Source organism: Hyla sarda, chromosome 1, assembly GCF_029499605.1.
Source record: "Hyla sarda isolate aHylSar1 chromosome 1, aHylSar1.hap1, whole genome shotgun sequence".
NCBI lineage: Eukaryota > Metazoa > Chordata > Amphibia > Anura > Hylidae > Hyla > Hyla sarda.
Genome location: NC_079189.1, coordinates 303,879,385 through 303,894,261, shown reverse-complemented (window position 1 = coordinate 303,894,261; position 14,877 = coordinate 303,879,385). Strand labels below are relative to the sequence as shown.

Sequence of the window (14,877 nt, the reverse complement as noted above, 5' to 3'; positions counted from 1 at the left end):
GGAAAAGGAAACAATGTGTCAATTCAAATGTACACGCTGAAGCTAAGTTACACGTGCACCATACTCTCACCCTACTTTGCACTGTTGGCTACATATAATGTTTTTATCAATGTGTCAATGCAGTTGGAGGAGCAGTTTTTACAAAATGTCAGATACTAAATAGCTATGCTCAGTTCTGACATTTCACAATTCTGTGAAAGACAAAGCAATTATTTTTGCAGCCACTGTGACAGACCTGTCACCACACCTCCAGACTACTGCACCACCCCATTTGGACAGAAAGGGAGGAGGAAGTGGAAATCTAGCTCCAATAACCCAAATTATCATACTATAAACAATAGCTTTATATTGAGACCAGAAAGTGTGCAGCATAGCAGCTATATGAGAGTGTGCAGTAGAGTGGTACTATTTGTGAGTCATTACATTTTATCGAAGGTAGTAGTTATGTTATGTTCCAGACAGGCAGATGTGTTTTTGTGTCAAGCCTGCTTGCTACTGTCTGTACCAGTATTGGCAACAGAATAACCTGACAGTGACCAATGTCACACCCTGTCAAATTTAACAAAAAATAAATAAATAAAATAAACAGTCCATGCTATTTTAAACCCTGTATACAGGAAACGACAACTGTATTCCTCAAATGGGATTTTATATAGATATACAGTAGCATGCTTGACTGACAAACTCATATATCTGCATTAGAGAATAAGTAAGAATAAAAAGCTGATCATGCAAAAACCACATGGCATGCTAGTAAGGGAGTACCAACTTAGGGTCTACTCACACGCCGGATTTCTGTTAAGTTTGCCATGTCATTTCCTATGGGGGTCATGTAACCAGACAGGGTCTGGGGAAAAGGGCAGGGAAAAACCACAGATGGAACATAAAGAACACACACCACATATTAATTTATTTAAAGGAATATTCCAGCTTCAGCAAATAAATATTCTTTGTATAAAGAATATGTATACCATCTTCTCATATACGTTCAGTGTGAAAGGTGTATATTTCATCAGTAAACACAAGGAACCACGGGAAGTAACTTATGCAGAGATGTGACTGAGACTGCCAACAATCATCTTAAAGAATGCCAAATTGAAAAAAGGATACTAGAAAATTGTAGAGTTTCATTATGCAAAGAACAACATTTATTTGCTAGAACACTTGTAGCTTACAACCATCTGTATACAGTACTTCACTACATATAGGAAAAAGTCTATGTTGTATTATCAATATATCTAAAACAAATATCATACTTACTGTTGAATGAAAAACACAAGCTGCTTTCTTTGCATACTTTGAACAAAATTAAAATAATTATCAAGAACTTCTCTGGAAAATGAAAAGGAAGTCCACACAATCTTACATATCTATCACTACAGTTCAGCTGGGTTTACACATGGTATTTTGGTATAATGGTAGAATACTGACCAAAATACTACATGTTAACACAGCTATAGCATTATGTTACCTGTGGAAAAAGACTTAAGCCTTGTAACCATTCTACCCAGCACAACATACTAGAAAAGTAGAAATATATTCTAGATTTTTATTATTTTACTTTAAAAGGAGCACAGTTACCGGATATGGCACAAATATCTGATCGATGTTGTCAGGCCCAAGGCCGGTTTATACAGGGTGGGCCATTTATATGGATACACCTTAATAAAATGGGAATGGTTGGTGATAATAACTTCCTGTTTGTGGCACATTAGTATATGTGAGGGGGGAAACTTTTCAAGATGGGTGGTGACCATGGCGGCCATTTTGAAGTCGGCCATTTTGAATTCAACTCTTGTTTTTTCAATAGGAAGAGGGTCATGTGACACATCAAACTTATTGGGAATTTCACAAGAAAAACAATGATGTGCTTGGTTTTAACGTAACTTTATTCTTTCATGAGTTATTTACGAGTTTCTGACCACTTATAAAATGTGTTCAATGTGCTGCCCATTGTGTTGGATTGTCAATGCAACCCTCTTCTCCCACTCTTCACACACTGATAGCAACACCGCAGGAGAAATGCTAGCACAGGCTTCCAGTATCCGTAGTTTCAGGTGCTGCACATCTCGTATCTTCACAGCATAGACAATTGCCTTTAGATGACCCCAAAGATAAAAGTCTAAGGGGGTCAGATCGGGACCATGATTAAGACTTGTTAACAAGTCGAAACGCGTAGGTGCGTTTCATTTGTGACTTTAGCCACATTTTTTCTTCATACGTTTGATTTTAATATGATACATTAAAGCTACGAACTTTTATCCAGTCTTGGGAGCCGGATCTTCCTTTCTCTTGTGCTCATCTGTTGTACCTGGGAACATGGCCCTTGTTCAATCCGTGGCTTCCGCTGGAGGGTGAGCTGAGTTCATCGTGATCTGGGTCTGCATGCTGCCAATGGTGAGCTGAACCTTTGCTTTTTGGTCAGATCTGGAGACCTTGGGGGCCATTCAACTGGCCCACGACGACAATGCACTTTCTTAGGAAACTGTTCATCTAGGAATGCTCGGATCTGACACCCATAATGTGGTGGTGCACCATCTTGCTTACATTATGGGTGTCAGGTCCGAGCTTTCCTAGATGAACAGTTTCCTGGAAAGTGGATTGGTCGTCATGGGCCAGTTGAATGGCCCCCAAGGTCTCCCGATCTGAACCCCTTAGACTTTTATCTTTGGGGTCATCTGAAGGCAATTGTCTATACTATGAAGGTACGAGATGTGCAGCACCTGAAACTACGGATACTGGAAGCCTGTGCTAGCATTTCTCCTGCGGTGTTGCTATCAGTGTGGGAAGAGTGGGAGAAGAGGGTTGCATTGACAATCCAACACAATGGGCAGCACATTGAACACATTTTACAAGTGGTCAGAAACTCGTAAATAACTCATGAAAGAATAAAGTTACGTTAAAACCAAGCACATCATTGTTTTTCTTGTGAAATTCCCAATAAGTTTGATGTGTCACATGACCCTCTTCTGATTGAAAAAACAAAAGTTGGATTCAAAATGGACGACTTCAAAATGGCCACCATGGTCACCACCCATCTTGAAAAGTTTCCCCCCTCACATATACTAATGTGCCACAAACAGGAAGTTAATATCACCAACCATTCCCATTCTATTAAGGTGAATCCATATAAATGTCCCACCCTGTAGAATCATACATGTGATATTGTATTTGTATAATCTATGGCATGGGTGAGGGTTCATTCAGACTGTCTTTGTTTTGTGTATTCCAGTTTTATTGGGTGTCTGTCTTACTGGGTTATACTTCTTTTGAAGTCAAAAGCCTTTGAAGCACCAGGATGAGATAAGGGTCCAGGAAGAAAGATGCCCCCTCACCTGGTGGGATCAGATGGGAGAGGGAGGGATGGAGTTTTTCCCTCCTAAAAAGACACGTATAAAAGACTGAGATGCTACACAAACCTTGGGTCAAAAAAACAAAACAAAAAAAAAAAAACCTGTGGCATAAGCGGACAAGATCCCAAAGAACAGCTGGAGACTCACTCTCAAGGACTGCTATACTATTATGCTGTAAGGACTTCATTTTTGTTTTCTGAACTTTCCTTGCTAAACTCTTTATATATTTTTGTACATGTATGTCATTTGTTTATTTTATAGGTAGTACTGTGATACCTTTTATCAGATTAAATGTTTAATTAATCAGCTCTGGTCTTTGATCTCTAAATATAGGAGCTCACCTTTCTGAAGGAAGCTCTGGTGAAACATGTTTATCAAAGGGTTAATTTGGTGACTTGCTGGGACTAGTAGTGGATATGCAGAGGTCTGGTGGCTTTAACCCTTGCACCATCACACTCTCTCTAGAGTCTTTACTGGACCGATAGGGTGTGATCGTGACAGACGTATTCTACCTATATCTCTATAAAAGGGCCCACCGACCCCTAGGTGCATGAGACATAGGTGGCCGGAATATGATAACAGCCAAGCAGGCTGCGCTTTTTATATCCCTTTCACTTGGACTTAAAATGTGGAGCTCAAAAGGAATTTATATTGCAACCAATATCTGACCATGGCTGCTTCTAGAATATAAGTGAATCACAGCCACAGTGAAGCTGTGATCTAAAGGATCAGAGTATCAATTGGTAAGCTACATTGGGTGAGGGAAGAAAGAATCAGAAGTCAAGCAGTGTCAGATAATCTGTATTCCCTGTTACACATTCCGGACTACTTGAAACTTAGAACAATCTTAAAAAAAATAGTCTAAATGCTTATTATTTCTATATAGGGACATATAAATAAATAAATAACCTATTAGGAAATGGAATGGATTCAAGTGGAAGCAATATTTTGGGCCTTAAAGAGGACTTGTGTTCAAAACCAAAAGTTTGTTTTTTGTATGCATAGGTTAAGGAGCCCTAATCACATACCTTAAAAAAAAAAATTTGGGATTTGACCACAAGACCACATACTTACAAAACATATATATGGTTTGCAATGTATTTTTACCTGCACAGAAGTGTTCCTTTCCGCTGGTGGAATCATATCAGGATGCAAAACTTGTGGTGGATCAATTCCCTTGCTGACTTTCTGCTGAATGAGGTACATTGCCAGAGCAAACTGGTCTTTATTCAGCTTTCCCATCTGCCTAGTGTCTGCGAGTGCCCTGTAGGAAATTACCTATTAGTCATTAATATTACTGAAAAATCATTTTAATACATAAACATACAGGTGCCTATGCCATATGAACAATACCTAAAGCGATCCATAAAAAGCTGGATATAAATATTTAGCAAAGGGCAGCAGAGATGCTATTGGTAAGAATTAACTCACAATAAAATCAGTGTCTACTATATTATTTGCTCATTGGGGGGGTACAGTCTTTATTTTGTTGGAAACTTTATTTAAAAAAAATAATTCTCACATATAGTATAAAGTCAAACATTAGCAGCATGCAACTTAGTATTATTTTGTGTAGAACATTCATTTTATATTTTTAGCTCACCAAATGTGTGCCAAGATATTCTGAGGGAGGGCAGATTGCATGAATATGTCTTTAACTTCAAGTCCGCTCACATAACCATCCATGTCCAAGTCAGTCTGGACAAAAATATCATCATACCGTATCTTGTCTGTCAGAGGAACCACCCAATGTACTGTAGGCTACAAAGTGTTAAAATAAATGAAAACATGCTGTCATGTAAACTCTTTACATTTACAACTTCAAAGAAAACAGTTTCCTCTGTACCTGACTAGATTTAGTTGAATGTTTTGGTGACAAGCTGCCCGCACTGTTTAAACTGCTCATGCTGCCATGAGATGGAGTGGAACGAAGACTATCCTTTGGAGGAGGGCTGGCAGGAAGTACAGGGACAGCACCAGGAAATGTTGGCGTCTTCTTTCTTTTGGTAGGAGGAATTAATGACTGTGGTAAAACCGTTGGAACTGGCTCCTTTTCTAAAGCTCTATATACAAGATGCATTGCCTGCAAAAAAATAGGGGGATACATTTTTAACCCCTTAAAGACAGAGCCCATTTTGACCTTAAGGACACTTTTTTGTAAATCTGACCACCTTCACTTTAAGCATTAATAACTCTGAGTTGCTTTTACTTATGAATTAGAATCGGAGATAGTTGTTTCGTGACATTCTACATTAAGATATTGGTAAATTTTTGTCAATACCGGCATTTCTTGGTGAAAAATTCAGAGATTTCATAAAAATGGCGAAAATTTAGCATTTTTCTAACTTTGAAACTCTCTGCTTGTAACAAAAATGGATATGCCAAATAAATAATACCGTATATCCCGGCGTATAAGACGACTTTTTAACCCCAAATTTTCTTTTGAAAAGTCGGGGGTAGTCTTATATGCCGGGTATTGAGGTCCGGGATAGGAAAACTTCTGATTATCTGCCCAGGCCAGCTCCCGTGTGTGGCTGCAAGCAGGGACCGGCCAGAGCAAGTAAAAACTAATACTGTATACTAAAAACCAGGTGGCCTCCAGCTGTTGTGAAACTGCAACTCCCAGCACGGCAAAGGCTGTCCGGGCATGCTGGGAGTTGTAGTTTTACAACAGCTGGAGGCCCCCTGGTTTTTAGTATACCGTATTAGTTTTTACATGCTCTGGCTGGCCCCCGCCTGCAGCCACACACGGGAGCCGGCCTGGGCAGATGATCATAGGTATTCCTATGACGGACATCCCTGTGTCCCGAAAAATCTTTTCGGGACATAAGGATTTCCGCTGGTCCCTTACCATTCCCCGGCGCCCTCCTGCGATCCTCCTTCGGTCCTCCTGCGGTCCGGTCCTCCGTCTCTATGGTTGTATGCACGGGACGTCAGTGACGTCACGTGCCTACAACCATAGAGGCAGAGGAGCGCAGGACCAGGAGGACCGCAGGAGGACGCGTGCCGACCGGGGCCTGGTGAGTGACCGGCCGTGCTATCTTAAGTGATCCGGTCACCGCTCCCCGGTCCCGGCACCTACTGCTATGGTTCATAGGCCATAGCAGTAGATGGTGACCCGGGCCGGAGGAGCGGTGATCGGAACACTGTGGGGGCAGCACACAGACATACAGCCTCCAGCCATACACTGTATATGGCTGGAAGCTGTATGTCTGTTGGGGGGAGCTGCCTACAAATGTGGGGGGAGCTGCCTACAAATGTGGGGGGAGCTGCCTACAAATGTGGGGGGAGCTGCCTACAAATGTGGGGGGAGCTGCCTACTTATTTGGGGGGGAACTGCTACTAATGTGGGGGAGCTGCCTACTAATGTGGGGTAACTGCTGACCTAATGTGGGGTAACTCCTGACCTATTGTGGGGGAGCTGCCTACTATTGTGGGGGAACTATACTGCCTACCTAATGTGGGGGAACATGATGCCTACCTAATGTGGGGGGAACTACAAGGTACCGTACATCGCGGTAGGAGGGGTAGTCTTATATGGCGAGTATATCCCAAACTCTATATTTTAACTGTAAAAGTTGGGGGGCGTCTTATATGCCAAGTCGTCTTATACGCCGGCATATACGGTATATTGATTCACATATACAATATGTCTACTAGGGATCGACCGATTATCGGTTTGGCCGATATTATCGGCCGATAATCACGATTTTGGACATTATCGGTATTGGCAATTACCTTGCCGATATGCCGATAATGCCCCGCTCCCCGCCCAGAGACGACCATCGCCCCCACTGCCCCATTGCCTCCCCCCATCCTCTGCACACATACCGCCGCCGCTGCCCCATTGCCTCCCCCCATCCTCTGCCCCCATACCGCCGCCCCTTTGCCTCCCCCCATCATCTGGCCACATGCCGCTGCCCCATCACTTCCTCCTATCCTCTGCCCACATACCGCCACCGCCCCATCACCTCCCCCCATCCCCGGTGTTATAATTACCTGTTCCCGGGGTCCACGATCCTTCTGGCTCCTGCACTGTGGCTGTGCAATGATGAGTTACATCCCCACCGCGACGTTACCATCAGTGCGCACAGTGACCGCAGGACGCTGACGGAGCCAGAAGTATCGCGGACCCCCGGGAACAGGTAATTATAACACCGGGGATGGGAGGAGGCGATGGGGCAACTGTGGTGGTTAGACTTAGGACAGGAAGGGGGAGAGAAGCGGGCGGCGGTCTCTGGCACCACAAAAGCCGCTGCAGTTCATTGATTTAAAGTGCCCGCATTAAATCATTGATCTGCAAAGGGTTCTGCCCCGCCAGGGGGGGTGGAAATAGCCGATAACTTATACTGATATTCCGGTATAAGTTATCGGCTATCGGCCTGAAAGGTGACAGATTATCGGCATCGGCCCTAAAAAAAAAAAAATCGATAATCGGTCGATCCCTAATGTCTACTTTACGTTGGCATGATTAAGTTGACATGTTTTTACTTTTTGAAGCAATTAGAGGGCTTCAAAGTTCAGCAGCAATTTTCCACATTTTCACAAAAAATTCTAAATCTTCATTTTTCTTGGACCAGTTCAGTTTGAAGTGGATTTGAGGGCCTTTCTGTAAGAAATCCCCCATTAATGACCCCATTATAGAAAGTGCACACCCCTCAAAGTATTCAAAATGACATTCAGAAAATTTGTTAACCCTTTAGGTGTTTTACAGGAATAGCGGCAAAGTGGAGGAAAAAACTCAAAATCTAAATTTTTTGCAGTAACATGTTCTCGTAGTCCTATTTTTTTTATTTTTACAAGGTTTAACAGGAGAAAAAGCCTCCCAAAATGTTTAACCCAATTTATCTCGAGTAAGGAAATACCTCATATGTGGATGTAAAGTGCTCTGCAAACGCACTACAGGGCTTAGAAGGGAAGGAGCGACAAAGGGATTTTGGAGAGCGAATTTTGCGGAAATGTTTTTTGGGGGGCATGTCGCATTTAGGAAGCCCCCATGGTGCCAGAACAATATAAACTCCCACATGGCACACTATTTGGGAATTTACACCCCCTCAAGGAAGGTAACAAGGGGTACAGTGAGCATCAACGCCCCACAGGTGTTGGGCGAATTTTCGTGAAAATGAAAAATTCTATTTTTATTCACTAGAATTTTGGTTTTACCCCAAATTTTTTTATTTTCACAAGGGGTAATAGGAGAAAAAGCCCCGCACAATTTGTAACTCCATTTCTTCTGAGTATGGAAATACCCCATATGTGGATTTACAGTACTCTGCAGGCACACAACAAGGCTCTTAAGAGAAGGAGCGCCATTGGGCTTTTGGTGAGAGAATTTGGTTGGAATAGAAGTCGGGGGCCATGTGCGTTTACAAAGCCCCCCGTGGTGCCAGAACAGTGGACTCCAACATGTGACCCCATTATGGAAACTACACCCCTCACGAACTGTAATAAGGGGTGCAGTGAGTATTTACACCCCATTGGCATTTGACAGACCTTTGGAACCACTGTTCCAAAAATCGCTCAGACACGTGTTGGGCGTAAATGCTCACTCTACCCCTTATTACATTACATGAAGGGTGAAGTTTCCAAAATGAGGTCACATGTGGGATTTTTATTTTGCGTTTATGTCAGAAACTCTGGTATGATCAGCCACCCCTGTGCAAATCCCCAATTTAGACCTCAAATGTGCATGGTGCTTTCACTCCTGAGCCATGTTACGTGCCCACAGAGCATTTTGCATCCACATATCGGGTATTTCCGTACTCGGGAGAAATTACGTTCCTTATTTTGTTGGGCTTTGTCTCCTTTTACCTCTTGTGAAAATTAAAAATAAAGGGAAAACCCAACATGTTAGTGTCAAAAATTTCTTTTTAAACTAACATGATGGAGTAGCCCAATTTTTTCCCACTTCTAGAAGTGGTATAAGGAGAAAAAGCCCCACAAAATAATTAACAATTTTTCCCCGAGTACGGAAATACCCCATATGTGGTCCTAAACTGTTGCCTTGAAATACGACAGGACTCCGAAGTAAGAGCGCTACATGCACATTTGAGGCATAAATTAGTGATCTACATAAGGGCGGCTGACGCTATGTTTAGACGGTGGAATGTCCGGACGGAAAATTTCCATGCAGACATTCCACTGACAGCAGAGCGCTGGCAGAACATGCCAGCGTTATGAGTGATGGGAAGTGCACTGTCTCATAGATGGCAATGCATTTTTGTGGACTCCACAGGAAGAATAGACATGTCTATATTTACAGCATACTCCAGAATTTGGATTTCCGCCACAGAAACATTCTACCATGTGCAAGAAAGCATTGGGTGCTGGGCCGCAAAAGTTTGTTTGAGCCGCCATCAAATTGACAAAGTCCTCACTGGAAAAAAAAAAAGTCCATTACAGTGAGGACTGTGGGGTCAATTTGGATTCCTGGGCGGCCAATAAACCCAGGAATCAGTGGCTCAGTCATCCTGGATTGGGGTCCAGGCGTGGTCACCAGTATGGGGGACCTCTACTGGCATTTCCCTGCCGTGCCGCCTTCTGGGGGGCTCATCATCACTGGACGATGGGGGGGGGGGGGGGGGGGGTAAGAAATGTGGGGCCTTTCTGCTCCACCTCATTGGCAGCCTTGGTGTCTGAGGCAAGCGCATGGCATATGCCTCCTCCAACGCCTTTGGGGTATTTATATTTTATGGAGGGGGGGGGTGTAAGTGTGTAAATGTGGTGTTTTCACTTTATTTCAGTGTGTAGTGTAGTTAGTGATTTTTACGTTTACTGTAGGCTTTATTTGCAGTGCAGGTTCTTTTGCACTTTTTGGGGAGCGTATGCGGTCCATGCCACCAGAGACTTTTCTGCGCTGGGCGGCCGTACCGTGCCCAGTGTGCAGTATGCGCTGATTGCTGATCAGTGAATTATTACTGATCAGCACTTTAATGGGTGCAGGTTTTTTTTTTGCGCTTTTTTGTGGGTGTTTGTGGTCCATGCCACCAGAGACTGTTCTGTGCTGTGTGGCTGGACCGCAAACTCCACCCAAAAAAAGAGCAAAAAAAAATGCCTGTACCCCAACAAAAGTGCCGATGAGTAATAATTCACTGATCCGCAATCGGCGCAGTCTGCACACGTGGTATGTCCGATCTCACAGCGCAGAACTGTCGTTGGTGGCACGGACCGCATACGCCCCCCAAAAAAGTGCAAAAAATGCCCTGCACCCTATAAAAAGCTAGGGCCAGGCAGCAGAACAGTGGTCGCCAAAGTGTGGCCCACCAGATGTTGCAAAACTACAACTCCCAGCATGCCTACACAGCCGTTAGTTGTAGTTTTCCAACATATGGATGGCCATAGTTTAGAGACCACTACACAGTGGTCTCCAAGTTGTGGCCCTCCAGATATTGCAAAATTACAACTCCCAGCATGCCCAGGCATACGTTTGCATGCTGAGAGTTGTAGTTTTCCAACATATGGATGGCCATAGTTTAGAGACCACTACACCACTAGTGGTCTCCAAACTGTGGTTCTCCAGATGTTGCAAAACTACAACTCTCAGCATGCCCAGACTGTGGGGGAGGGCACTTACACGGCGCCAGAACTCCACACACGCCGCCGCTCCTGCCACATCTGCACACCCGATCGCTAGCCGGGTTAATCAGATGGGGTGTCCTGGGGTGTCAGGTGGAAGTGTTCTCCCGTCGGACACACCAGGACTTCAGCTGATTAACCCGCTCAGCGATGCGGGAGCGTAGATTTAATGAATGCCGTATATATACGGCAGAATGCGCAAAGGTATTGTGTCATCCGCCATATATATTCAGCATTCTGCAGGAAGGGGTTAATCCCTTAAGGACCAAGCCAATTTTATTTTTGAATTTTTGTTTTTTTCCTTCTCTTTTATATTTCAAACCACAGACCCATATGAGGGCTTGTTTTTTGCGTGACCAATTTGACTTTGTAATGACATCACTCAATTCACCATAAAATGAATGACGCAACCAAAAAAATATTATTTATGTGGCGAAATTGAAAAGAAAACTGCAATTTAGCAAATTTTAGAAGGTTTTGTTTTCACGCAGTACACTTTAGGGTAAAAATTACATGTTTTCTTTATTCTGTGGGTCAATATGATTAAAATGATACCCATGATATATGCTTTTCTATAATTTTTCTGCTTTCAAAAAAATTTCAAACTTTAACAAAATTAGTACCGTATATACTCGAGTATAAGCTGTTCCGAATATAAGCTGAGGCCCCTAATGTCACCCCAAAAATCTAGGAAAAGTTATTGACTCTACTATAAGCCTAGGGTGGGAAATACATCACCCTCCCCCTGTCATCATCTTCCCCCTGTCATCATCCAGACCCCCGTCATTAACCCCCCTCGTCATCATCACTATAGATGGCCGAAGATGGATGGCCTGGCCCATCCCATCACAGCTATGCCAGTTTGTTTTGGTTTGTTTTTGTTCACTCGAGTATAAGCAGAGTGGGGGCGTTTTCAGCACGAAAAATCGTGCTGGAAAAACTCAACTTATACTCGAGTATATACGGTATGTTTAAAATTGCCCTATTTTGACCACCTATAACTTTCATTTTTCCATATACGGGGCAGTATGAGGGCTCATTTTTGTGCCGTGATCTGTATTTTTTATCTGTATCACTTTTGCTTATATTTAACTATTTAATCACTTTTCATAAATTTTTTTGGAATAAAATGTGACAATTTGGGATTTTTTTTTTACACATGTTTATGCCATTCAATATTCAGGATAATTAACTTCTATTTTGATAGTATGGACATTTTCGCGCACGACGATACTAAATATTTTTATAATTTTTTTTTATTTTTTTTTTAACGCTTTTTTGGGGATAAAAATAGGGAAAAAAATTTTTTTTTACTCACCATAAAACCTCTCTCGTAACCTTCATTGGGCACCAGTTTTTGGCACCAGTTGATTTAAAAAACAAAATCGCAGAGATCGCGGGGGGTCTCAGCATCGGCCCCCCCGCAATCAGACATCTTATCTCCAATCCTTTCGATAGGGGATAAGAAGTTTTTGCCCGGAATACCCCTTTAAATCCCATCAAATTATGATGTACATTTACCTCTATTGTCGTTAAGGGGTGAAATGCCATTCAGATATATAGATAACTACACATACATACCAACATACTGTGGGGCAAAATAGTATTTAGTCAGCCACCAATTGTGCAAGTTCTCCCAATTAAAAAGAAGAGAGGCCTGTAATTTTCATCATAGGTATACCTCATCTATGAGAGACATAATGAGAAAAAAAATCCATAAAATCACTGTCTGATTTTTAACCCCTTAAGGACGCAAGGTTTTTCAGTTTTTGCACTTTAGTTTTTTCCTCCTAAACTTTTAAAAATCATAACCCTTTCAATTTTCCACCTAAAAATCCATATTATGGCTTATTTTCTGCCTCACCAATTCTACTTTGCAGGGACATTAGTCATTTTACCAAAAAATTCATGGCGAAACGAAAAAAAAAAAATCATTGTGCGACAAAATCGAAGAAAAAATGCCACTTTGTTAATTTTGGGGGCTTCCGTTTCTACGCAGTGCATATTTCGGTAAAAATGACACCTTATCTTTATTCTGTAGGTCCATACGGTTAAAATGATACCCTACTTCTATAGGTTTGGTTTTGTCGTACTTCTGGAAAAAATAACTACATGCAGGAAAATTTATACATTTAAAAATGTCCTCTTCTGACCCCTATAACTTTTTTATTTTTCCACGTCGCCGTGATCTGAAGTTTTTATCAGTACCATTTTTGTTTTGATCGGACTTTTTCATCACTTTTTATTCATTTTTTAATGGTATCAAAAGTGACCAAAAATACTCCTTTATGGACTTTGGAATTTTTATAGTTCGGAGATTTATGCACGCGGCGATACCACATATGTTTATTTTTATTTACACAGTTTTATTTTTTTATGGGAAAAGGGGAGTGATTCAAACTTTTATTAGGAAAGGGGTTAAATGACCTTTATTAACACTTTTTTTAAATTATTTTTTTTTTTTGCAGTGTTATAGCTCCCATAGGGACCTATAACACTGCACACACTGATCTCTTACACAGATCACTGGCGTGTATTAACACGCCTGTGATTAGTGTTATCGGCGCTTGACTGCTCCTGCCTGGATCTCAGGCACGGAGCAGTCATTCGCCAATCGGACACTGAGGAGGCAGGTAAGGGCCCTCCTGGTGTCCTGTAAGCTGTTCGGGATGCCGCGATTTCACCCCGGCTGTCCCGAACAGCCCGACTGAGCAGCCGGGATACTTTCACTTTAGATGCGGCGGTCAGCTTTGATTGCTGCGTCTGAAGGGTTAATACAGGACATCACCGCGATCAGTGATGTCCTGTATTAGCCGCGGGTCCCGGCCGTTGATAGCTGCGTGACCCCGCGGCATATCGCAGGAGCCAGCGGAGGACGTAAATATACGTCCTTCGTCGTTAAGGTGTCAAAGACTGTATTTGAAAATTATGGTGGAAAATAAGTATTTGGTCAATAACAAAAGTTCATCTTAATACTTTGTTATATACCCTTTTGTTGGCAATGACAGAGGTCAAACGTTTTCTGTAAGTCTTCACAAGGTTTTCACACACTGTTGCTGGTATTTTGGCCCTTTTCTCCAAGCAGATCTTCTCTAGAGCAGTGATGTTTTGGGGCTGTCGCTGGGCAACACCGACTTTCAGCTCCCTCCAAAGGTTTTCTATGGGGTTGAGATCTGGAGACTGGCTAGGCCACTCCAAGACCTTGAAATGCTTCTTACAAAGCCACTCCTTCGTTGCCCGGGTGGTGTGTTTGGGATCATTGTCATGCTGAAAGACCCAGCCCCATTTCATCTTCAATTCCCTTGCTGATGGAAGGAGGTTTTCACTAAAAATCTTACGATACATGGCCCTATTCATTCTTTCCTTTATACGGATCAGTGGTCCTGGTCCCTTGGCAGAAAAACAGCCCCAAAGCATGATGTTTCCACCTCCCATGCTTCACAGTAGGTATGGTGTTATTTGGAAGCAACTCAGCATTCTTTCTCCTCCAAACATGACGAGTTGAGTTTTTACCAAAAAGTTCTACTTTGGTTTCATCTGACCATATGACATTCTCCCAATCCTCTTCTGGCTCATCCAAATGCTCTCTAGCAAACCTCAGACGGGCCCGGACATGTACTGGCTTAAGCAGGGGGACACTGCATGATTTGAGTCCCTGGCGGTGTAGTGTGTTAATGATGGTAGCCTTTGTTACTTTGGTCCCAGCTCTCTTTAAGAGTCTCCTCTGTCCTCCACTCATTACCTGTCTTAATGGCACCTGTTTGTACTTGTTATCAGTATAAAAGACACCTGTCCACAACATCAAACAGTCACAATCCAAACTCCCAGAACCACACGGGGAGACCTAGTGAATGACCTATTCACTAGGTCTCCCCGTGTGGTTCTGGGATTTTTGCACACTGGAGCCCCAGATCGAGGGAAATTATCAGTGGTCTTGTATGTCTTCCAT

The 14,877-nt window shown here is 42.7% G+C and overlaps 1 protein-coding gene across 4 annotated transcripts in view; it reads right to left on the bottom strand.

Annotated features, from left to right (window-relative positions):
• Window positions 1-14,877, bottom strand: part of EPS15L1 (epidermal growth factor receptor pathway substrate 15 like 1) — a 247,297-nt gene that overhangs the window by 156,877 nt on the left and 75,543 nt on the right. For 2 of the 4 annotated variants that reach the window (XM_056518167.1, XM_056518165.1), the window contains exons 9-13: window positions 5,200-5,436; window positions 4,957-5,114; window positions 4,461-4,617; window positions 1,261-1,296; window positions 785-847 (exon numbers count right to left, since the gene is read on the bottom strand). In XM_056518167.1, coding sequence (XP_056374142.1) covers window positions 785-847; window positions 1,261-1,296; window positions 4,461-4,617; window positions 4,957-5,114; window positions 5,200-5,436 — 651 coding nt within the window. The remainder of the gene's footprint in view (window positions 1-784; window positions 848-1,260; window positions 1,297-4,460; window positions 4,618-4,956; window positions 5,115-5,199; window positions 5,437-14,877) is intronic. The other 2 variants (XM_056518164.1, XM_056518166.1) reach the window with 2 other exon arrangements.